Below are 23,080 nucleotides of genomic sequence, written 5' to 3'. Positions count from 1 at the left end.
AATGGCCTGTGGTTCACCAACCCACACATTCCTCCCATCAAATTAATGGTGGCGCCCATCCACCTACTAAGCACGTTTCCAACTGAAGCAATCTCCGACTCTCCACCACCACCCACTTCTCCACCTTCCTATTTCTCTCTACAGACGTAATTACTAGTTGATTACTTACTAATCCTTCGTTTATGAGAAGGCAATGGCACCCCACTCCAGTACCCTTGCCTGGAGGATCCTATGGACGGAGGAGCCTGGTGGGCTGCCGTCTATGGGGTCGCTCAGAGTCGGACACGACTGAAGTGACTTAGCAGTAGCAGTAAGGATTCGTAACACTAACAGGGCAAAACTGGAGACTAGCTGGTAAAACTTTCCTGAAGGGTAGGACTATCTTAAGGGGGACGGCGTCCACACCATCAGTTCCCTTGAACTCCTCAACTCCCAGCTCCCTATGAAGGATCGGTAACTTTAGAAATAAACCGTAAATGCTGTGGCAATTAGGTTTCTTCCTGGGAGTTTCTTGGGCATTCAGGAGTAACTCGTGTTTGTGTGTGTGTGTGTGTGTGTGTGTGTGTGTGTGTGTGTGTGTAGAAGGGAAAGGGTGGCAGGTTCCTACAGACACGGACTCTGCTCCTTTGGCCACCTGATCCCAGGTGGCCGCGTGCCGGGGGCGGCGCGCAGGGAAGCACGGTGCCGGGGTGGCAGTGTGACACAGAGGGGTGTGACTGCGAGCCCCCCGCGCGCACCCGTACCCACCCTACCCCGCACCCCCCGCCCCGCAGCGTAACTGGCCGCTGCCGCCGCCGCAGACGGGGCTCGGGAGGTGCAGAGCACCGCGTGTGGAGCCGGAGAGGCGGGCGGGCTGCTGCCTGGCGTCCGCTGCACGGTCCTCCCTCCTCCGCTCTCTCCGCCTCTCCCCTGGCGGCCGCGCAGCCCGGAACCTGGGAAGCCGCGGCGCCGAGCCCGCAGCTCGGGCTCGGGGACAAGCACAGAGGCGCGGGCGGCGGGAGCGCTGAGACCACAGTCCCCACGGAGAGGCGGAGGGGAGCCCGGCCTGGGCTGGCAGGGCCGAGCGTGTGAGTGTTTGCGCGTGAAAGCGAGGGCTGCACGGTGCTCGGCACTGACACCGCTGGCCCCGGCCCAGGTCGCCGCAGCCCCGGAGTCTACCGTCTGCTCCCCAAGGCACGCGCGAAGCAGCCATGAACACCAACGAAGCCAAGGAGTATCTGGCCCGGAGAGAAATCCCTCAGCTTTTCGAGGTAGGGGGCTAGGTCTGGCAGAGACGGACGGGGAGATCGGGGCAAGGCATCCCCAAGGTTCTGGGTGAGGAAGCCGCGCCCCGTCCCACGTTGAAGACGAGGGGCATGCAAGTGAGGGCGCTTGCAGAAGCTTGCTAGCCTGCTTGCCCGGGGTTAGCTGCCTTTCTGGCGGATTGCTGGGTCCTTGGATGGCTCGGCTCTTGTCGGGTGGCTGGGCTCAGAAGCCCCCATCTCGAAAATCAAGTTTCAGTCTTCAAACTGGTTCTGAAAGCAGGCTGCCCCCCGCGCATCCCTCCGATGTGGACTCCCAGGGTGGGCTGCTGGCAGCGGCCGGCCGCGCACTCCGGGGGCGAGGATCAGGCCAGGTGGGTACCCTGGCGCCTAGCAACGAGCAAGGACTCCGAACCGAGGGGTCTAGAGTCCCAGTCCCTCCGCGCGCCGAGGGTCGGGACCCCCGCGTTGACTGGGAAGTGAGGATGAAAGGGGCCCGGACAAGGGATAGCTTGGAGGAGAGGGATGAAGATGCAAAAAAACAAATCCAAACCCATCAAAGGCAGCGCTACCTCCCGGGTGGCAGTCACCCAACGCTGCTCTGCGCTGTCGGTGAATGAACTGCAGAGCACGTTTTCCCGTCGTCTTGGAAGAGATGGTTCTTCTTCCTCACCTCCCCAGCCCATAGCTTTCGCCCGCCTTAACCAACCCACCTAGAGAAAGCCAGTCCAAGAGGGAGTGTCGAGGCGTGCGTGACTCCTGTTGCTCTGTCTTCTTCCCACCGCAGAACAGCATCATCTGCACCAGGGCCCCCGGGGGATGGGGGACACTTTGAGAATGTGGCAGAGGAGGCTGGAGGATGAACTAGAACCTTGGTTAGTTCTAAATGACAGCCAACCTCCCGAGTTGTTTTGCTTCCTTTCCTTCTCTCTGTATTTGAATTTTAAAACATTCCTTAATCCTGTGTTTTTACTTAGGGTAAGGGAAAAAAAAAAAAAAAATGGAAGCAAGCCAGGCTTCATAGAGCGAGTCCTGAAACCGGGTCCCCCATTTCTGAAAGATGATAGACTATGGACTAATGTAGTAAACTAGAAGTGCATCGCTCTTTCTCCTATTTGAGCGGGGTTGTTCTGCTAAAAGGAATTTTATAACACTACTTGGGAAAATAATTTTGTCTCTGTTTTCCCAAATTGTCTTTAAATGGACCTCCATAATTACAGATCTTCTTTTTTAACTCAACTCTTAAGCCACCGATTTCAGGTCTATCTGAAAATAAGATATCCAGGTAAATCACCCACTAAGCACAAGCCTAGTATGTGAAACTAAAGTCTAGCAAATGTGTCACTAATATTTGAAAATAATCAGGAGATGTTGCATAAGGATAGGTCTTGAGGGTTTGTAGGATTCTTGTTAAGAATTTTTCTTTGTTTCTATTTTCAAAAAGTAAACATGGAGATGAAGAGCTGAAGGGTTTTGTCCATAAATACTACTACTGAAATCAGTGTCATTCCTAAAAGAGTAATTAGAAGCATCTGCAGGAGGGTCACCTGATTGCAAAGTGCCACTTAAATAGTACTCCTATTTTCTTTATAAATGTGGGTACTGTTTTTCCCCTTGGTAACCGCAGAGAATTTTGATCATTTGTGCATGAAAATCTACACTGTTTATGCAAATAAGCGATGGCAGGTGCTTTTGTTCAGGTGCTATGCTTTTCCTTGGCTTTTCTGCATATGAATGGGAGGTTACAAAGTAGTACACAGCCAGAACAGGAAGTCAACTTGCTTAGGTGAAATACAGAATTATAGAGTACTTAAATGCAATCCCAGGCAATGCAAAGATGGAAGGAGACTGCTGGTGACCTCCAAAAGCTCCATCCTTCCTGTAAGAAGAATCTGTGCTGTTCATAGCACAAGAGAAAAGTAAAACTTGGCAGTTCTCCATGTGATGAATGTAGATAGCAAAACCAAATGCTTTAAGTTTCCAAACTGGATTTTATCCTTCAAAAATGCCATACGGGTACCTATATAAAGTTTCTAGGTATACAAAGTTTCAATTAAATATCTATCAAACCCAAAACATTGGACACAGTTGTAGATACTAGACACCGCTGTAGACCAAGTGAATGATTATTGAATCTGCATATTGTCAAGCAACAATCTGTATCTTACTGACATTTCAGATTTCTTTCTGACATGAGATGTCACATGAGCTAAAAGGATAAGTTCAAGTTTGGGATGTGTTTCCATTTCTAGATTAAATGTTTAAGGCAAAACTCACTTTTCCCTAATTTTGTCATGAAATCTTAACTCTAGTTAACTTTATGGTATGTATACTGATCTTGTGTCATACCTTACAGCAGAGATTTGGCAATCCATTTGAATACTGGGGAAAGTCAAAATAGATTACTCAAGTTCTCAGAGTAACTCAAATAGACTGAGTAAAAAAATAGCTGCTGGTTGTTTTGGATCCCTGATGGTGACTATTAGAAGAAAAGATTTAAATTATCTATGAAGGAGTGGACCTCATTCTTGCTTCTGATATCTGAACCCCTTTTGGAGTTAGATTCGGTTAGAGAGAGTGGAAACATATATTTTCCAGCAAACAATTCTTCATTGAGTATGTTCGCTCATTTTAGGGCAATAAAAGGGATAAAAACTCAATGTTGGCTTAAAACTCAACATTCAAAAAATTAGGATCATGGCATCCGGTCCCATCACTTCATGGCTGATAGATGAGGAAACAATGGAAACAGTGATTGACTTTATCTTTTTTGGGCTCCAGAATCACTGCAGATAGTGACTGCAGCCATGAAATTAAAAGACTCTTGCTCCTTGGAAGAAAAACTATGACCAACCTAGACAGCATATTAAAAAGCAGAGACATTACTTTGCTGACAAAGGTCCATCTAGTCAAAGCTATGGTTTTTCCAGTAGTCATTTATGAATGTGAGAGTTAGACTATAAAGAAAGCTGAGCACCAAAGAATTGATGCTTTTGAACTGTGGTATTGGAGGCGACTCTTGAGAGTTCCTTGGACTACAAGGAGATCAAACCAGTCAATCCTAAAGGAAATCAGTCCTGAATATTCATTGGAAGGACTGATGCTTAAGCTGAAACTCCAACTTGGCCACCTGATGCAAAAAACTGACTCATTGGGAAAGACTCTGATACTGGGAAAGATTGAGGGCAGGAGGAGAAGGGGATAACAGAGGATAAGATGGTTGGATGGCATCACTGACTCAATGGCCATGAGTTTGAGCAAGCTCCAGGAGCTGGTGATGGACAGTGGGACCTGGCATGTTGCAGTTCATGGGACTGCAAAGAGTCAGACATGACTGAGGGACTGAACTAAGGGATAAAAAAAAATTAAAGATCTAATCTCAGTTGGTAAAGAATCTGCCTGCAATGCAGGAGACCTGGGTTTGATCCCTGGGTTGTGAAGATCCCCTGAAGAAGGGATAGGCTACCCACTCCAGTATTCTGGCCTGGAGAATTCCATGGACTGTATAGTCCATGGGGTCGCAAAGAGTCGGATATGACTGAGTGACTTTCACTTTCACTTTCAATCTTGAATGACTCAAATTGCAGTTGGATTACCTATGGGGCACAGATTTTCTGGCACTTTCTTTTTATCGAATATATGTTTTTGCAAGCTGTAGAGAGAGGAATATAGGAAATCAAAACCATTGAGTTGGAATCCTAGGCCTACGAGTTTCTAGCTGAGTAACCTAGGTCAATTCACTAACATCTCTGAACCCTGATTTCCTAGTCTATGAATGGGGATAATAATGCCACATAGGACTGAAAGTGCATTAAGTAAGCTAAAGCGCACAGATATACAGTAAGATCTACATCCTGTAGATGTAGTAAGTCCTGTCACGGAGTTAGCTATGTTAATGTAGGAGGAATGTGAGGAGTTAAACGCAATGTGTGTGTATGTGTGTGTGTGTGTGTGTATGGATGTGAATGCCCAGGTTAGTTTTTTCCACTCCCTCTGCAGTTGAACCCCTCAGATTGAACATTCTAACCCATATTATTTAGGGTTTCGGAGGACTAATGTACCTGGTAGAAACTGCCTACTATTTTGAGCAACTTGCACAAGAATAATTTGAAAATAAAGTGCTGTATTTAGAAAAGCTGTTAGCCTTTCGAAGAGTGTACGTTTTGTTTATTAATAACAATGATAATAATCCTCAATGCTTTCCATAATATACTCCAAAAGAAAACATTTTTCACATCAGTTCAGCTCCCAGGAATGAGCATTTCCAAATTTGTAGCACTTATAGAAATTAATACTTGTGACATATCAGACACCAGGCTTTCTTCTGTAATTTCAATTACATATTGAAATATCACATTGTAGTGATTTATTATATATCAAATAGATTTTCTGGAGTCAGTCTTTATGTTTTGAGTGAATTTTTTTTCTGATTAGAGAACAGTCCAGGATGTACCTGTCATGTGCAAGGAAAAGTGTCAGAGGTTGGATATTGAGAAATAAATAAGACCCACACTGTATTGTTGAAGATTTTATAGGTTAGAAGAGAAGACCAAAACATAAACTGATGGTTTTAGTATGAATGACAGGTAAGAGTTTTTCTGGGTACAATGAACACCAAAGAAGGGGTCTGCAAGCCAACCCGAGGGCTCAGTGGGGACTTTCTGATGATTATGATGGTTAATGTTGATGTTAAAACCATCAACATTTAAAATGTTCCAGGTGTTTCAATCCATAAATCACCCTCTGCAACTGAGGCTTGGAGACTTTAAGGATGGGTAGGAATGAAATCAATCATGACTGGGGCATTTTTACACACTGTACTTAATCTCATATTGATAGAGTTCTTCCATTGTAAACAATGCAGTTGGCCTGCATTGTTTTTGGTTTTGTATTTTGGCCTTAGTTGTTTAAAGAACAGAGAATGCTGAGCTGAAAACTAACTAGTCAAGAATTTAAGGGGTTGTTTTAATTACTCAATAAGAGCATAATTTCAACTCAAATTGTTTATTTAAAAAAAATGCAAAGAATCCAAACAACCCAGAATTTAAAGATGGGATATACACTATTTTGACAAAGGTGGTTTAAAAACATATTTTATGTGGACATATTTTGTTGTTATATTTCAGAGCCTTTTGAATGGACTGATGTGTTCAAAGCCTGAAGACCCAGTAGAGTACTTGGAAAGTTGTTTACAGAAAGTAAAGGAATTAGGGGGATGTGACAAGGTGAAATGGGATACATTTGTAAGCCAGGAGAAGAAGACTTTACCTCCACTCAATGGAGGACAGTCACGGAGATCCTTCCTAAGAAATGGTAATGTATATGTAGAATAATAGTTTATATTTATAGCAATATTCTTTAAAACATAACATATAAACTGTAGGCAGTGATTTAATTTAATAGGTTTTCAAATGCCTGAAAGGATATTTGGTCCTGAAACATGACTAATTTCTCTCTGCTACTAATTCTAATCTCCTCTATGATAAGACAAACACAATTACATACTGTTGTCCAGTACTTCACTAAAAGCTTAATGAAATTTTTTACTGACTTCATTATTTTGTAAAATGAATTGTATTAGCAAACTGAATTTTTCTTAAAATTGCAATAAGACTTTTCCAAATAAATGAGTAGATGACAGACAAAATTGATAGTTATTAATAACTATAACATTTTTATTAGCTAAGAAGAGATTTAACTTGTTGCTGTGTTTCCAAATTCATTTTAATGTATCTGCATAAATGCATATAAAGTTTATACTAGTTAACTCAAGAAGGATTTATTTAGCAGCTGCTGAATGCAAAGCATGAGATTAGGCATTTGGGTGCTATGAAAGAAATGGGATGCATAAACTTGTTTAACAATTTTAGGAATAATTTGGTACTAAGAACTGGAGTTCACTAAAGGAGATTCTTGGTATTCTAGCTTTCCAAAATTTGTGTTTATCAAAATTAGTTCAACATCAGCCAAGCAGCCTTTTAGGCTCCAGATGAAATTGAGAAATACAATAGTATTTGCAAAGTGGAATCAGTTCCAATCAGAAGAAGCCAATTAATTCTTTTCCAGTGGCCAAAATCATTCTATTTTCAAAATTTAAACCATTCTTAAAAATTGTACCTAGAAAAGTTTTAATTATGCAGACAGAATTTGAAACAGAGACAATTCTATTTACAATAAATACAAGAGGAAATACATTTTAGTTTGTTTTATCTTACCATTGGGGCTTCCCTGGTGGCTTAGTGGTAAAGAACCCACCTGCCAATGCAGGAGACACGGATTCAATCCCTGAGTTGAAAAGATCCCCTGGAGAAGGAAATGGCAACCCACTCCAGTATTCTTGCCTGGAAAATTCCATGGACAGGAGAGCCTGGTGGGCTACAGTCCATAGGATTGCAAAGAGTCAGACACAACTTAACGACTAAACAACAGCAACACCCTACCTTGACATCCTTAAATTTTATTTGAACATAGGGAGGAGTCATAGTGTATTAATTTTTAAGAAACACAAGCAAGGAGAAAAAGCAGAAATGCTATTTTCTCAGAAATATCTCCAGAGAGAAGACTTCTCTGTCCATGCAGGAGCTCCTCTAGGTCATTAGGCTTCCGTGTTCAAAAGAGCACCTGTAGGCAGTTATCACGGTGGCAGACCACTTTGGAAATTACTGCTTAAGGGAACACAATGATATTTCTGTGAGCTTGAAGGGTTCATACACCTTCCCTAAAGGGCTAATTTCCTTCCCAGAATGTCATAATATATTTGTATCTGGCTCAATGTTAAATACATGCCCTCTGCCCTTGTTAAATCAAGTGACAAATATGGGGAACTTCTTTTTAAACCTTTAAGCACTACAAACCTTAAGTATTACTGGATTTAGTCTAAGATATGTTTATGCTTTCAAATGTAAATCTAAGAGGATGTGACATTCACCTATCGAAAAGCTGCTCTCAGACTGGTTGTATAAACTACTATTTTGTAACAAAATGAAATCTGAATGCTTCTATTTTATACTATTAATTGTCTTCATTATATATAGAAGCCAGGCAGGCCAAGTATGTAATAGACAATGGTGGGGACTATGGTGAAACTGGCGAACAAGACTAGAGGGAACAGTCATTGTCTAAAGGCAGTCAAGCACAAATATTGGGAAAACGTCAAGATGAACAAAGCACATCTATGGGGCTGAACTGGACCCACTGATGACCATTTTGGAGCTCTCGATTAGCAGAATGAGCTACAATAGGAATGGAAAATGTAGGTTTAACTTTCATTAAAAATGGAAATTGCTTGTTAATTTTAGACTCTCCATACCTACTGACACTTTACCACAATTCCCACTTAGAAATCTTTTACTTAATCATCAAATAAAAGCTTTCACATACTATGGTAACTAGAATGTTGTATCACACTGTCTGATATTTGGAACATAGCCTAAAATGCAGAATATAGTTTCTAAACTGATGAACCCTGTAATAATAAAATTTTATTTTATGAAATGCTATACAAGTTTGTGCTTTGTAGGTTTTTAACTGTGATTTATAGAATACATTGTTTAAAATCAACAGTATTGCTAACTTCCCTGTAACTTAAAGTGTTGTTATTATTTCTAGAAATAAAAAGTGACTTGTGCATTTTTGCTGAAATATTAACAGAGCTATGCTAATATATAATTATCATGAAAAATTATTCTGTGAAATAAAACATTTAAATAATTTTTAAGCAACTTACTTTTCTAAGTAAAAATATAAAACAAGGATAAATTATTAGCTGACAGTTCTTTAAAATGTTGTACTATAAATGTGAGATGAGCATCCATTTTTTTGCAGTGTATGTACAACTGAACAAATGATTACTCATAAATTAAGAGTTTTAGTCCCATAGCTCCAAATGTCTATAGAACTTTTCTTTTGGAATATCTCATTGTCATCTTTACTGAACATGTCAGAAACTAAACAAATCATATTTGCGTCAAAACGACCCTCCTTTTCTTATTTCCATGGAGTCAGTCAATGAGTCAGTTGAGCTATAAAATAACCATGTATTGAGTACTGCTATGTGTCAGACACGCTTTTAAGACTGAGGTTGTGTAGCCTCCAAGAAAGAACAAACATGGCACATGCCCCCACGGAACTTACAGTGTGGGATGAAGCCAGGCATTAAATATGTAATTAGAAGCACAGTGAATGCTGTAGGAAATACCATATGCTGATATTAACAAGGCAGATGGATCCATCCTCAGCTAGATTCAAGGTAAGCTTCCTAGAACTGATATGCTAATATAAGAGACAGAAAGCTGAGTAGGTGTCAGATAGAAAAGGATGGAGGAGATTGAGAGTGTACTAGGGAATAGAGAACAGAAATACCTGACATGGGAGAGGCCAGGATAAAGACAGGAAGGAGAGAAGCCCAATATTTCTGGAACATTCAAGAGAGGACAGGAAGATACAGTATGAAATGCAGTGCGTTCCCTATCTTTTAGGCTTTTCACCTGGCAGTTGTTTTTGAACAGTCACCTTCATGATCTCTCATGTGTGCGTGCACGCTAAGTCACTTCAGTCATGTCCAACCTGTGCGACCCTTTGGACTGTAGCCCATCAGCTCCTCTGTCCATGGGATTCTCCAGGCAAGAATATTAGAGTGAACTGCCATACCCTCCTCCAGGAGGGTATGGCAGAAGATCTCCTCCAGGAGATCTTCCTGACCCAGGGACTGAACTCATGTCTCCTGCATTGGCAGACAGGTTCTTTACCACTAGCGCCATCTGGGAAGCCCATATCCTAATCCAAATCATGTCCTTCATATCCAGCCACTCATTTCCATATCCCCTATTTCCCCTCTTACCTAAGCCCTCACTTCTCTTGTGTGAATCACTTTAACAGCCTTCTAGCTGTACTCTTTCTGCTCCTAGTTTTTCCCTACTCAAATCCATTCTAACCACCACCAGATTTATTTTCCTGGAAAACATATTTCATTATGTCATTTCTCTATGCCCAAAAAAGCCTCCACTGGGTTTCTACCAGATTGAAACTGAAACCCTTACCCTGGTGATTAAAGTCCTCCACATTGTGACCACACACTACCTACCCATCTTCTGGCTTTTCTCCATGTGTGTGCTAAGTCGCTGCTATCATGGAACTTTTTCTAATGGGAGAGGACAAACAACGAATGAATTAGAGGCCTCTCAGATGGTGAAGTGGTATGTGCTGTGCAGAGCATTATTATAAGGGGTGATGTCCTTGAAACTAACCGAGTGGCTGCCCCAGATTAAAATGTCAGTAAAGTCCTCTTATAAGAGGTAACATTTAAACCGAAATGTGAGTGACAAGAAGCAGTTAGCCATGGGCTCAGTAAGGAAAGAATATTTCAAGCAATGGACTTTGGGCCAAGTGTGAAAGCAAGCAACCAGTAGAGGTCTATTGCAGTAGTCTGGGTAAATGATGGTAGTTTGGGGAAGAGTTGTGGTAATGGAGACACAGAAAAAAAAACTGTGCGTTTCAGATATGTTTTAGAGGTAAGTCTATGGGAACAGATGTGAAGAGTGAGGGAAGAAAATAGTCAAGGATAATGCTTAAAGTGGTGCCTTGTGTTGGATGAAGCAATTCAATTTCAAGGCAGAACAGATAATATTGTTAGTGCCTTTACTAACATAGTCCTTCGCAGAATTTTCTAAAGAATACCCACTGCCATCTGTAGACAATCTCACTCTCTTCTTGTAAACAAAGTGAGTCCCATGAGTTAGTAGTCAATGACCTCATTTATTATATGAACAGAAAATGAAAAGTTCTGCCTTATCAGTATCCCCTGGGGAGATGTGAGCATTATGCCATGCTAAAATTCAGTAATACCCTTAACCAGATTTCTCATGGAAGGCCAGGTGACTTTCCGTCTCCTTTGTGCTGTTGCCTTTGAGGTAGTTACAGCTTCTCTTTGTCTCCTTGAATACCAGACCATGATGAAGAAGGAAGGATCTATGAATCAAATATCAATAGCTGGTTGAGGCCATCTGCCTGACTTGGGCTTGCCAGCTCTGTCCTCTGGTCTATTTGAATATGTCATTTGTATTTCTGACTCTTGAGTTTTGTATTTTATTTCTCCCAACTGAGAAATCCTTTCTACATTTCATCACCTGTTCTAGTCTTTCGAGGTTCAAGTCCTGCCTCCTTTGCAAGTTCTTTTATACCACTCCAGCCCAGATGGATCTACTCATTCATTGAACTCCTATAATGTTTACCATTAAGATATTCATTTTAGCACTTAACAAACCTGGTATACATACTACTACCAAATACAAGCATATAAGCTGTATATTGTAAGCTCTGTGAGGACAGGATTACGTCTTATTTTATTCTTCTACTGAACCATCCTCAACACACTAACATGTCTAACAATAAAGAGCAAATATTTGTCGCTATTGTAGATGTAAATTTAAATCTTCATAGTCACATTTTTAAATCAAGGAGATTAAAGATAATAAATATTGGGAAAGTAAAGTGAATTGACAATGAAAGATGTTCCAAATGTAGAAAACGTTTGCTGCTCTCTGCCCTGTAACAATACCTTAAGTTTTTGTGCATTATGCCACCAAGCTGTTCCACGGAATGACATCATATTACCTGAATCATAGTGACTGCATATCTATATTTATGGATAAATGAAACTTACTATATGTTAGCATTACCTCCATGGGCAGCTGCATATGGTTGTGAAAGTCGTGAAGGTATGCAGTACACTGCTTTAGGGAGCACCATTTTAGGAGAACAGGATATACATGAACTACCAAACAAGACTAGGCGAACTTAAGGTTCCTCTAGGGCCAAAGTTGGCAGCCTATGAACCCAGGGCCAAGTCTGGCTTACTGCTTGTTTTTTATAAACAAAATTTAATTGGAACACAAGCACATCCATTTGTTTACTTATTATCTAAGACTGTTTTCCTAACTGTTAATAATTGTAATATGAAACTCTATGTCCCTCAAAGCCCCAAGTGGAGACTATCTGACCCTTTAAGGAAAAGTTTGCTGACCACTTAAGGGGACAGGAATCTACTCTCAGTTGAAAACAATCACAATCATTTAATTTTAAAATTTCTTCAAGTAATTGGTTAAGTGCATAAAATGTTTTATTGTGCTTTTTTTTTCCGTTTCAAAGTTATCTTACTCTTTTGCAGTAATGCCTGAAAATTCAAACTTTCCTTATCGACGGTATGATCGGCTCCCTCCAATCCATCAATTCTCCATAGAAAGTGACACGGACCTTTCTGAGACCGCAGAGCTGATTGAGGAGTATGAGGTCTTTGATCCTACTAGACCTCGACCAAAAATCATTCTTGTCATAGGTATGAGGCAGAAAGCAAAATTCTCATTCTATTGCTCTTTGTTCATATGTTTATGTTTCAAAAATTATGTCAACTATGCACCATATTTGCAAATACTTAGTTGGATAATCAGAGAAGGCGATGGCACCCTACTCCAGTACTCTTGCCTGGAAAACCCCATGGATGGAGGAGCCTGGTAGGCTGCAGTCCATGAGGCTGCTAAGAGTCGAACACGACTGAGCGACTTCACTTTCACTTTTCACTTTCATGCATTGGAGAAGGAAATGGCAACCCACTCCAGTGTTCTTGACTGGAGAATCCCAGGGAAACAAAAACAGTAGATGGACATATTTTTAGCATCATTTTCAATAAAATATATTGTTATATTTAATGCCTATTGCACTTTTATAGAATCTCATTACAATGTTGTAGAAATCCTTGGTCATTGAAAATAAGTGACCTCTTCAAGATTTATTGTCTTGTGGTTGTTATCTGCTTAATTTTTAACATAGGTAACTGCATCCATTAGAAGTGTTCTAAACATGATATTGTTTTTTTCCCTTTAACTCAACAAACTGAATTTTTACTGACCATTAACTTTTAAGCAAAAAATAAATAATAATAATATGTAGGTAAAGATTCATATAAATGAGTCTTCCTTATGACATATTGGCACCTACAATAAAATCTAAGTTTGATATTATTAGACAAGCAAATCTAATAGAACAATGTTTTACACAGCAATTATCATCTGAGTATTAATGAATACAACAAGGATAATAGTTAATTTTTAAAATTACCACTGTGAATTTTACGTTGAATATGACAATATCAGTCTGATGCCATTTCACAAGGAATAGATATTGAAAATATCATAAGTAATTTTACAACATGCATTTTTGACCATGCTTGCAATTCTAGCTTCCTCAAAAGCTGTAGAATTATGAGAGACCTGTGAACATGAAACATTTGTAATCATTGTAATCATCTCACTTTCCAATTTGACTCAGCTTTTGCAAAGATGACCAAAAGCAAAAATCTAGTGTGCAATATTCAAAGCTATTCTAGCCAGTAATTGTTAGCCAAAGGCCACATGTATACAACCCCCAGGCAAAGAAATACTGTTCCCAGAAGACATAATGATGATGGCAACTGGGAAAAAACATGCCAATAAACGTAAGAAAAAGAATTCAAGTTACCAGACTAGCAGGAGGGACATTTGTACATCTATAAGTGTAATGAAAATAAAGTTGCAAATATATTTAGCCCTGGATTGTTATAATAATTGTAGAATGAGAGCACAGAAATCAATTTTCTAAAATGTCAAAATATTCTCATGGTTTATGGCAGCCACTAACTATTATGCCATAAATCTCTATCTATTCTTGAAACTGGAATTTTTGTTTATGTGCTTAAAATTTTGGAGTTCTTACCTAGAAGACAAGGAAATGCTTTATTAAAAAATAAAGCCAGAGGTAAAGAATTGTTGGAAATTATTTCATCATTTTATAATGAGATATTCTCTCCGTTTTGTTTTTCTTGTTGTTGTTAGTACAGTATTGGCGATTATTATCAAGATAAATGAAAGCTTGATTGTTCATGAAAAGGGTGTAATACAAGTTGCTTTGTAAAAATAGCGTGTGTATATGAATTTTTTGTACACTGTGAGTTTTATATGAAAATGATTAAAATATTTCCGTAAACTAAGATCTGTGGAGAAGATACAAATGCTCAAATCCCATCCGCTTCACAGTTCTTTTTTACTAAATAAAATCAACTAGTTTCCCAAGGGTGTGATTTTGGCTTTGGACTTACACAATGTGTTGTAACATTTTATGTGTTATAAGAATGAAACAGAACCAGTGAGTGGAAATAACTCTTAGAGGACTGAGATAGGAGAAGAAAAGAATTGAACCTTAGGTTGTCTGAGAAAATTGGGACAATTTTATGACTTTTGAGGAATTATAAAATAATTGTACCTGAACCTTACAAATTTTTATTAGTTCCATCCTGACAAAGAGTGGGGGACAGATACCCACATCTAAATAAGCAAAATTTCCCTTCTGGCAATACAAAAAAAAATTTTTTAAAGCTAGCCTTTTTGGCACAGGTGTTAATGAATCTCTCTTATGTTAGCATAATTGTAAAATCTAAGAATAAGATGGATCCTAATATTTATAAGTAGTAGAATTAAATAAATATAGCAAATTAAACTTACTCTGGTTTCAGGGAAAAGAAAATAAGATTAATTTGTTATGATGCTTCAGTAATCAAATTCATCCAATATATTAATGCTATTCTCTGTCAATTATGCTAATCATATTTTTTGTTGTCTACTGTTGCCTCCATTAGTTGACAAAAAGCTATTTTTTCTTGAAGATGCTGTAACTTTCTTAGCATGTTTGAATTTTTTTTAATTCAGTGAAATTTGTGGGGTCTTAATTTGATGACTTATGAGATTAGAAGATTAAGAAAAGTGTGAAAGTGTAGTTTATGAAAGATAACTTTCATTCTTCAGGGATCAAATTAGCTTGACTTTGTTGACAGTGTTGGTCATGTATTCATTTTTCTTCAAGCCAGTCCATGGTTTGCCCATGATTTAATAGGCCAAAAGCAGCTATTAATATTTGAGACCAAAACTTGCTTTTCATTTGGCAGTAATGAATTTAATATAGTATTAACGGTAGTTTAATGGTAAGTCTAATAGGATTGTATTTAGAGCTTCTTAGCAAGAGAACGTCAAAAATGTCAATAAATTTCTAAGTTTAATAAGGCAATGAAAAGACAAAAACCAGTTTTATGAGGATCTCAATTCCAAAAAGGATCTCAGTATACTAGCTGATCTTAGACTTCTGGGTATTAATTTTTTAAAGAAAATAAGCCCTGGCCAACCAAGTTGACTCACACAGAATTCTCCTACAAAATCCAAAACAAAGTGAAACAAACGCCTTTTTTAAAATTTTTTATTTTTGCTTATATTATTTGCAACAAGAATTTTTTTTAATGTACTAAATAATGATATGTAGAATGATTTCTACCCCCAAAAAAAATTGGTAAATGGAATTAGTAAAGAGACCATCAACTCACTTTTCTATTGAATTTTTATTTTCAATATGGTTTAACAAATTGTAATCATATTTCAGTGAATATTACCAAAAATAGTTCATTGCATATTTTTAAAATATTCTGTCTACACTCAATAATTTATGATTAAGTATTTGAAAATATTTTATTTGTATAATTGCCAACAAATAACAAATCAGAGTGGGATGATTGTTATGTGCATTATTTTGAAATTTACCCAGACTTTAGATTCCAATTAATCTAGGTTGTCTAAAAATATAAATCAACTAAGATAATATAATATTTGGAAATAAAATTTGAGGCATATATTTTATAATTATTTAGGTGCTTATGTTTTAAAAAAATAAATGGCAGTTCCTGATTATTGGTATTGATCTGTGTTGCAAAATATTGATTATTTCATGCTAATGTGTCACAAAATCAAAATTATCATGAGTTCTATGAAATTGTTCTACCTTAAAGATCTCCTCCATTCACTCTTCATATTTATTGCATCAAATTTCTTTTGAATTTAAAGGCGACAAGGCAAAGAGATGCTTGAACAGTTCAAAGAAAATTTAAAGAAGCCATGTCAATATTGCTGTGCTTTTGGTTAAAACTAATTTTTACATTTCACAAAACTGCACTTGAACTCTATTATTGTGTAATACATTTCTGTCATTTTGATCATTATCTTTTGTATCTCACAGAATTTTTTTTTATTACAGAGGATAAAAGTACTAGAGCTTACACAGAAAACAATAGAAGCAGTTTCAGCTGCATTATTCAACTTTTAAAATTAGTTGTTTACTGAAATTGGTGAAGGAAAAAAGTTATCTTTTATTTAATAAGTTGATCGTGACAATTCTACCCTTTCCTTAACAAAATCCACGCTTTCTCTGCATTCAGAGGTAGCTCTGAGAATGTCACAAACAAGTAGAATAGTTTCCACACTGGTTGCTGGTCTAGATTCTTCATCTCAAGATGAAGACAATAGCTGTATAAAAGGGAATTTCTTATTGTATCGAAAGGTCACAGTTTTGCTTGTTTTAAATGACAGGTGGTCCAGGAAGTGGAAAGGGTACTCAGAGTTTGAAAATCGCAGAACGTTATGGATTTCAGTACATTTCAGTAGGAGAATTATTAAGGAAGAAGATCCACAGTACCAGCAGCAATAGGAAATGGAGTCTTATTGCCAAAATAATTACAACTGGAGAACTGGCCCCACAGGTACTGTTATAATTTGCTTCTGTCCTTCAAAGATTCTTCTACTTGTTGTCAGTGTAAGTTTAACTGTGGTTTTTCATCTTTTTTCTTAAAAAAAAGGAAACAACAATTACAGAGATAAAACAAAAATTGATGCAAATGCCTGATGAAGTGGGCATTGTTATCGATGGATTTCCAAGAGACGTCGCTCAGGCTCTATCTTTTGAGGACCAAGTAAGACTGTCTCCTTATATTTTAAATGACTTTTTTTTTTTGCTTAAATCTTTGATATTAAAAATATATACATTTCTTGAAAGACTTGCTGTTATTTGGAATGAATTTGGCCTGAAAATGCACAAGTACATAAATTTGGGTTGGCAAAAGGTCATTTCTTTGGCACAAGTGCTTAAAAACTGAAGACAGGCTCTGCCAAAAAGAAAAGATAACTAATAATAGAATTCATGATTTTTTATTTAAACATGAAAATCTCTCTAGCCTTATTTCAAAATACTTTCCATAAGATTGTATTTTTAATCTTTAATTTTTTAAAACAAGCCTTGTTCAGGGATTTCTCTGGTGGTCCAGTGGCTAAGACTCCACATTCCCAATGCAGGCGGACTGGTTTCGATCTCTGGTCAGAGAACTGGATCCCACATGCTGTAACTAAATAGATCCTGCATGCGGCAACCAAGATCAAGGATCCCATGTGCTGCAACTAAGACCTGGTGCAGCCAAATAAGTTAATTAATATATTTTTTTAAAAAGCAAGCCATGATCAGTACTGCCCAAGGATGTAAAATATCACCCTACCTATAACAACGTATGGTTTATGGTTCAGTTTTCCAAAACTTACTTAAATTTGAGCAGACTATGCCTGCTCAATACTCAACAACCTATTTTAAAGGGAAATAAATCAATTTAAATATTTTGTTTCCTTATATATTTAACTATTTAATTTTGAAAAGCTAGAGTGACTAATTTTTCATTCAAAAATTTTAATTACAAAGATAACACATATTAGGGCTTCCCTCGTGGCTTAGATGGTAAAGAATGCAATGCAGGAGACCTGGGTTTGATCCCTGGGTCAAGAAGACCCCCTGGAGAAGGGAATGACTCCAGTATTTTTGCCTGGAGAATTCCATGGACAGTAGTTCCTGGTGGGCTACAATCAAAGAGTCAGACACAACTGACTAACACTCACACACAGCAAATTTTAAGTCTTGGTGTAAAAAGCGAATTTCCATTAATACTCTTCTTCCATTCCACTGTCTGTCTCTCCTGATAAATAGAAATAGCATTAAGCTTATTATGTATCCTTCCAAGCCATTTTCTATACATTGCACTTTTACACACCCAGGCATTGATATGTGTCCATGCTCATATACAAATGCAGTTTTAATTTTCATAGCTATTTCCCAACTGTCCTCCAAAAAGACTTTTCCAAGTTATAGTCCCATTGATGTTGAATAACAGTATATTTCCCCAAACCCTTTCCAACCAGATATAATTTATATTTAAAAATTTTGCCACCCTGATAAGTAAAAACAGTATTTTATTTTTATATTTATATTTCTTTAGTTATTACTAAGGTTAAGTATATTTTCAGATACTTATTGACCATTTGTATTTCTTCCTTGTGTGAATACCTGCTTTCCTTTGCCTATTTTTCTACAAAGTTGTTTATCTTTTGCTTATTTAGAGAAGCTTTTAATATATGACAGATATTATATCAAAGAGGACTGAGTGAAATAAGTTGTCAATTTATGTCTCATATAAAAGAAGTCTGGAGTTAGTTTCAAGGGCAGAAGATTGCTTCGTGAAAGCAATCTTCTGAATATTGAATACGTGTGTGTGTGTGTGTGTGTGTGTGTGTGTGTCTGCTCGGTCACTCAGTCTGACTCTTTGTGACTCCATGGACTGTAGCCCACCGTGCCCCTCTGTCCATGGGATTTCTCAGGCAAGAATACTGGAGTGGGTTGCCATTCCTGTCTCCAGGGCATCTTCCCAACCTGTGTCTCCTGCGTCTCCTGCATTGGCAGGTGGAATCTTTACCACTGAGCTCCCTGGGAAGCCCACCTTTGAATACTCACATTAACTGTTTTGGGGATGTGTATTGTGCTGGAATATTTTTCTTTCCTGATCATAGTTCTCCCTCCAGACTCTCTGATGCTTAGTGAGCTTAAGGGTTTAGTTCTAATTGCTCTGGCTTTGAAGAGAGAAAAACTTAAAGAAAAAATCAAATTTTTGCTGTTGCTATTGCTACCAAATGATATTGCTGTTGAAAACAGGGACCTCATCAGCCATTCCATTGATTCATGGTTATGGTGGAAGCATGATAGCCAAGTAGGCAGGAGTTCACACCCAAACCTGGTCCACATTACACGTTGAATAAAATGCACTTGGCAAGTACAAGCAGAAAACTACATGATTTGCTTTGTCTATTGCCTTCCAAATATGCTATGTGTCTCTCACTTCTTCCCTGGATCCTATACAGGATCCTAAACAGGCAGATCCTATAGTTTTCCTGCTCACTTTAAAATACTAACAGATAGTTTCATTTTCAGGTATTAAAAAACCCTGTCCACAATTATATCTCAATAAAGCCAGAAAAAATTTTTAATAAAAAAAAAAAAGCTCAGCCCAATATAAATCAAAACTTCAGCTTCTCATTCAGTTTGACATATGTCTATTATCTCCAGCTTGGGCCTAGTTCAGGCACAGAAACCTAAAGTGATGTGGCAGAATCCTGAAATTCTTCCTAGTGTTGCTTGCAGCAGGGCAGGTGGTGGGGAAGGGGCAGAAATGCGTGACTTTCCAGCTGCTACGTCTTCTATAGCCTGGGCATGAGTGGTGACCATTCACAACAGTGGGTGAAAGGTCACAGTATCAGTTTGGGGCACGTGTTGCCAAGTTCCATAAGATGGTCTGATATCTGTAGAATAAGCAGTGCATTTACTGTTCTCAACCACACTTCTGAGGCTAGAAAAGTCCAATGTAACACTTTCTTAGGTTGGCACTGTCCCAGGTTCTTGCCCCTTGCTTGCAGTCCAGTGGTGCCTGAGGTTGCTGCTGCTGTTGCCGACCTGCAGGAGTTCAGAGAGACGGAAGCAAAACTGCAGCATTTAGGTTGAGCAAATGTTAGAGTCAGCCCTTATCACTCCACACTCTATGTAGGCTTAATCTCCTGGGGTGTTTTTTTTCTGGTACCATTTCTGACACCAAATGTGTGGCGAGTTTCCACACCAATTCTCCAATCCTCTGACACCAACTAGATGTCCAAGAATTGAATTCAACCCTGACACTAAATACCCAGAGTCAACGCAGACCCTACAGGTTAAGGCTCAGTCCCACGGGACTGCCCCCTACTTCAGACATCATTCAAAAGTCTGAGGGGCACCTATATTCTGTCCACCCAGCTGTAAATTTGGAGATTTCTACGACATCCTCTTCGAGTTTGGTAATTCACTGGATGGACTCACAGAAATAAGGAGAATGCTTTACTTACATTGACCAGTTTATTACAAAGAATACAACTCAGGAAGAGCCGATGCATAAGGCGATGCATGGGGTTGGCGGTGGAGACCTTGCTGTGGGTGCACGACCCTTCTGGCACATGCGTGTGTTCCCTAAACGTCATTGCTGGAGAGTTTTTATAAGCCGGTCTCAAATCCCTTCCTGTTCCTAGAGACTGGGGAGTGGGGCTGAAAGTTCCACCTTCTTGTCTCATGTTAGGTCTTTCTGCCAACCAGCCACCATCTTAATGCTATCTAGGGCCCTGCCCTGAGTCACCTCATTAGCCTAGTCTCAAGTGTAGTCAGAAGGTGCTAATTATGAACAACAAAAGACGCTGCTGTTACTCAGGAAATTCCAAGTGTTTTAGAAACTCTGGGCTGGGAGTCAGAGACAAACACTATATATATATTTTCATTTTATCATACTCCTCAAAGTTTATTTTTAACTAGCTTTTTTTTTATTTTACTGCACATGTGAGCATGAATAAACACACATGCAAGTAGTTTCCCCCAAGACTTCCTCACAAGTCCAGAGCATAAGAAGAGATGGATTTCTGACATCACCTATATATACTAGTGATGGTAAGACCATTGTAACAAAAAGACCTAACACTTAAGTGATCAAAGAACTGTATTTTTTTTTTCTTATAGAGAATAATGTCAATGAAAACAGTCCAGATTGGCAGAATAGCTTTTCTCCTTGGGATCATTTAGGTTTGCTCCAAGTTGTTATTCTGCCACCTCCTAGGACATGTCATCATTTGTATGGTCAAAGCAGGGTTGCCATCATATATGGGTTCCAGCTGGCATGTAAGGAAAAGGGAATGTGAAGGTCTGAAGAGCCAGATTTGGGAAGCGATATCCATCACTTCTGTTCACATGACATTGCTGAGAATTTAGATGTGTTGTAATTGCAAGGTCAGTACTTTCTTCAGTCAGTTCAGTCACTCAGTCATGTCCAACTCTTTGTGACCCCATGGACTGCAACACGCCAGGCTTCCCTGTCCATCACCAACTCCTGGAGCTTGCTCAAACTCATGTCCATCGAGTCGGTGATGCCATCCAACCATCTCATCTTCTATCATCCCCTTCTTCTACTGCCTTCAATATTTCCCAGCATCAGACTCTTTTCCAATCAGTGAATTCTTTACGTTAGGTGGTCAAAGTACTGGAGCTTCAGCATCAGTCTTTCCAATGAATATTCAGATTGATTTCCTTTATGATTGACTGGTTTGATCTCCTTGTTGTCCAAGGGAATCTCAGACAACTCTCTGTTGCCTTCTCCAATACCATGGTTCAAAAGCATCAGTTCTTTGGCACTCAGTTTTTTTATGGTCCAACTCTCACATCCATACATGACTACTGGAAAAACCATAGCTTTGACTAGACAGACCTTTGTTGGCAAAGTATTATCTCTGCCTTTTAATATGCTTCCTCACAGCTTTTCTTCCAAGGAGTGTCTTTTAATTTCATGGCTGCAGTCACCATATGCAGTGATTCTGGAACCCAAGAAAATAAAGTTTCTCACTGTTTCCCCATCTATTTGCCATGTAAAAATGGGACCAGTTGCCATGATCTTCGTTTTTTGAATGGCGAGTTTTAAACCAGCTTTTAAACTCTCCTCTTTCACTTTCATCAAGAGGCTCTTTAGTTCTTCACTTTCTGCCATAGGGTGGTATTATCTGCATATCTGAGGTTATTGATATTTCTCCCTGCAATCTTGATTCCAGCTTATGGTTTATCCAGCCCAACATTTCATATGATGTATTCTACATATAAGTTAAATAAGCCAGGTGACAGTATCCAGCCAAACATACTCCTTTCCCAATTTGGAACCAGTCTGATATTCCACGTCCAGTTCTAAGTGTTGCTTCTTGACCTGCATATAGATTTCTCAGGAGGCAGATAAAGCGGTCTGATATTTCAGTCTCTTGAAGAATTTTCCACAGTTTGTCGTGACCCACACAGTCAAAGGCTTTAATGTAGTCAACGAAGCAGAAGTTGATGTTTTTCTGGAATTCTCTTGCTTTTTCTCTGATCCAACGGATGTTGTCTATTTCATCTCTGGTTCCTCTGCCTTTTTAAATCCAGCTTGAACTTCTGGAAGTTCTCAATTTAAGTACTGTTGAAGCCTAACTTGAAGAATTTTCAGCATTATTTAGCTAGCATGTGAAATGAGTTCTATGGTGCAATAGTTTTAACATTCTTTGGCATTGCCTTTCTTTGGGATTGGAATGAAAACTGACCTTTTCTAGTCCTGTAGCCACTGCTGAGTTTTCCAAATTTGCTGGCATATTGAGCTCAGCACTTTCACGGCATCATCTTTTAGGATTTGAAATAGCTCAACTGGCATTCCATCATCTCCACTAGCTTTGTTCGTAGTGATGCTTCCTAAGGCCCACTTGACTTCACATTCCAGGATGTCTGGCTATAGGTGGGTGATCAAACCATCATGATTATCTGGGTCATTAAGATCTTTTTTGTAGTTCTTCTGTGTATTCTTGCCACCTCTTCTTAATATCTTCTGCTTCTGTTAGGTCCGTATCATTTCTGCCCTTTACTGTGCCCATCTTTGCATGAAATGTCCCCTTGGTATCTCAAATTTTCTTTCCCATTCTATTGGTTTCCTCTATTTCTTTACACTGTTCACTTGGGAAGGCTTTCTTATCTCTCTTTGCTATTCTTTGGAACTCTGAATTCAGATGGATATCTCTTTCATTTTCTCCTTTACCTTTCACGTCTCTTCT

The 23,080-nt window shown here is 38.9% G+C and overlaps 1 protein-coding gene across 3 annotated transcripts in view; it reads left to right on the top strand.

Annotated features, from left to right (window-relative positions):
- The first annotated feature begins 798 nt into the window (after window positions 1–798).
- The window catches only part of AK5 (adenylate kinase 5), a 255,871-nt gene continuing 233,589 nt past the window's right edge, over window positions 799–23,080 (top strand). Inside the window, exons 1-5 of one of the 3 annotated variants that reach the window (XM_019957245.2) lie at window positions 800–1,250; window positions 6,368–6,554; window positions 12,478–12,573; window positions 16,676–16,845; window positions 16,942–17,055. In XM_019957245.2, coding sequence (XP_019812804.2) covers window positions 1,191–1,250; window positions 6,368–6,554; window positions 12,478–12,573; window positions 16,676–16,845; window positions 16,942–17,055 — 627 coding nt within the window. In that variant the 5' untranslated portion in view covers window positions 800–1,190. Of the gene's footprint in view, window positions 1,251–6,367; window positions 6,555–12,405; window positions 12,574–16,675; window positions 16,846–16,941; window positions 17,056–23,080 lie in introns of all 3 variants that reach the window. The other 2 variants (XM_019957244.2, XM_070786293.1) reach the window with 2 other exon arrangements.

This window comes from Bos indicus, chromosome 3, assembly GCF_029378745.1.
Source record: "Bos indicus isolate NIAB-ARS_2022 breed Sahiwal x Tharparkar chromosome 3, NIAB-ARS_B.indTharparkar_mat_pri_1.0, whole genome shotgun sequence".
Lineage (NCBI taxonomy): Eukaryota > Metazoa > Chordata > Mammalia > Artiodactyla > Bovidae > Bos > Bos indicus.
This window is presented reverse-complemented; position numbering and strand designations above follow the sequence as displayed.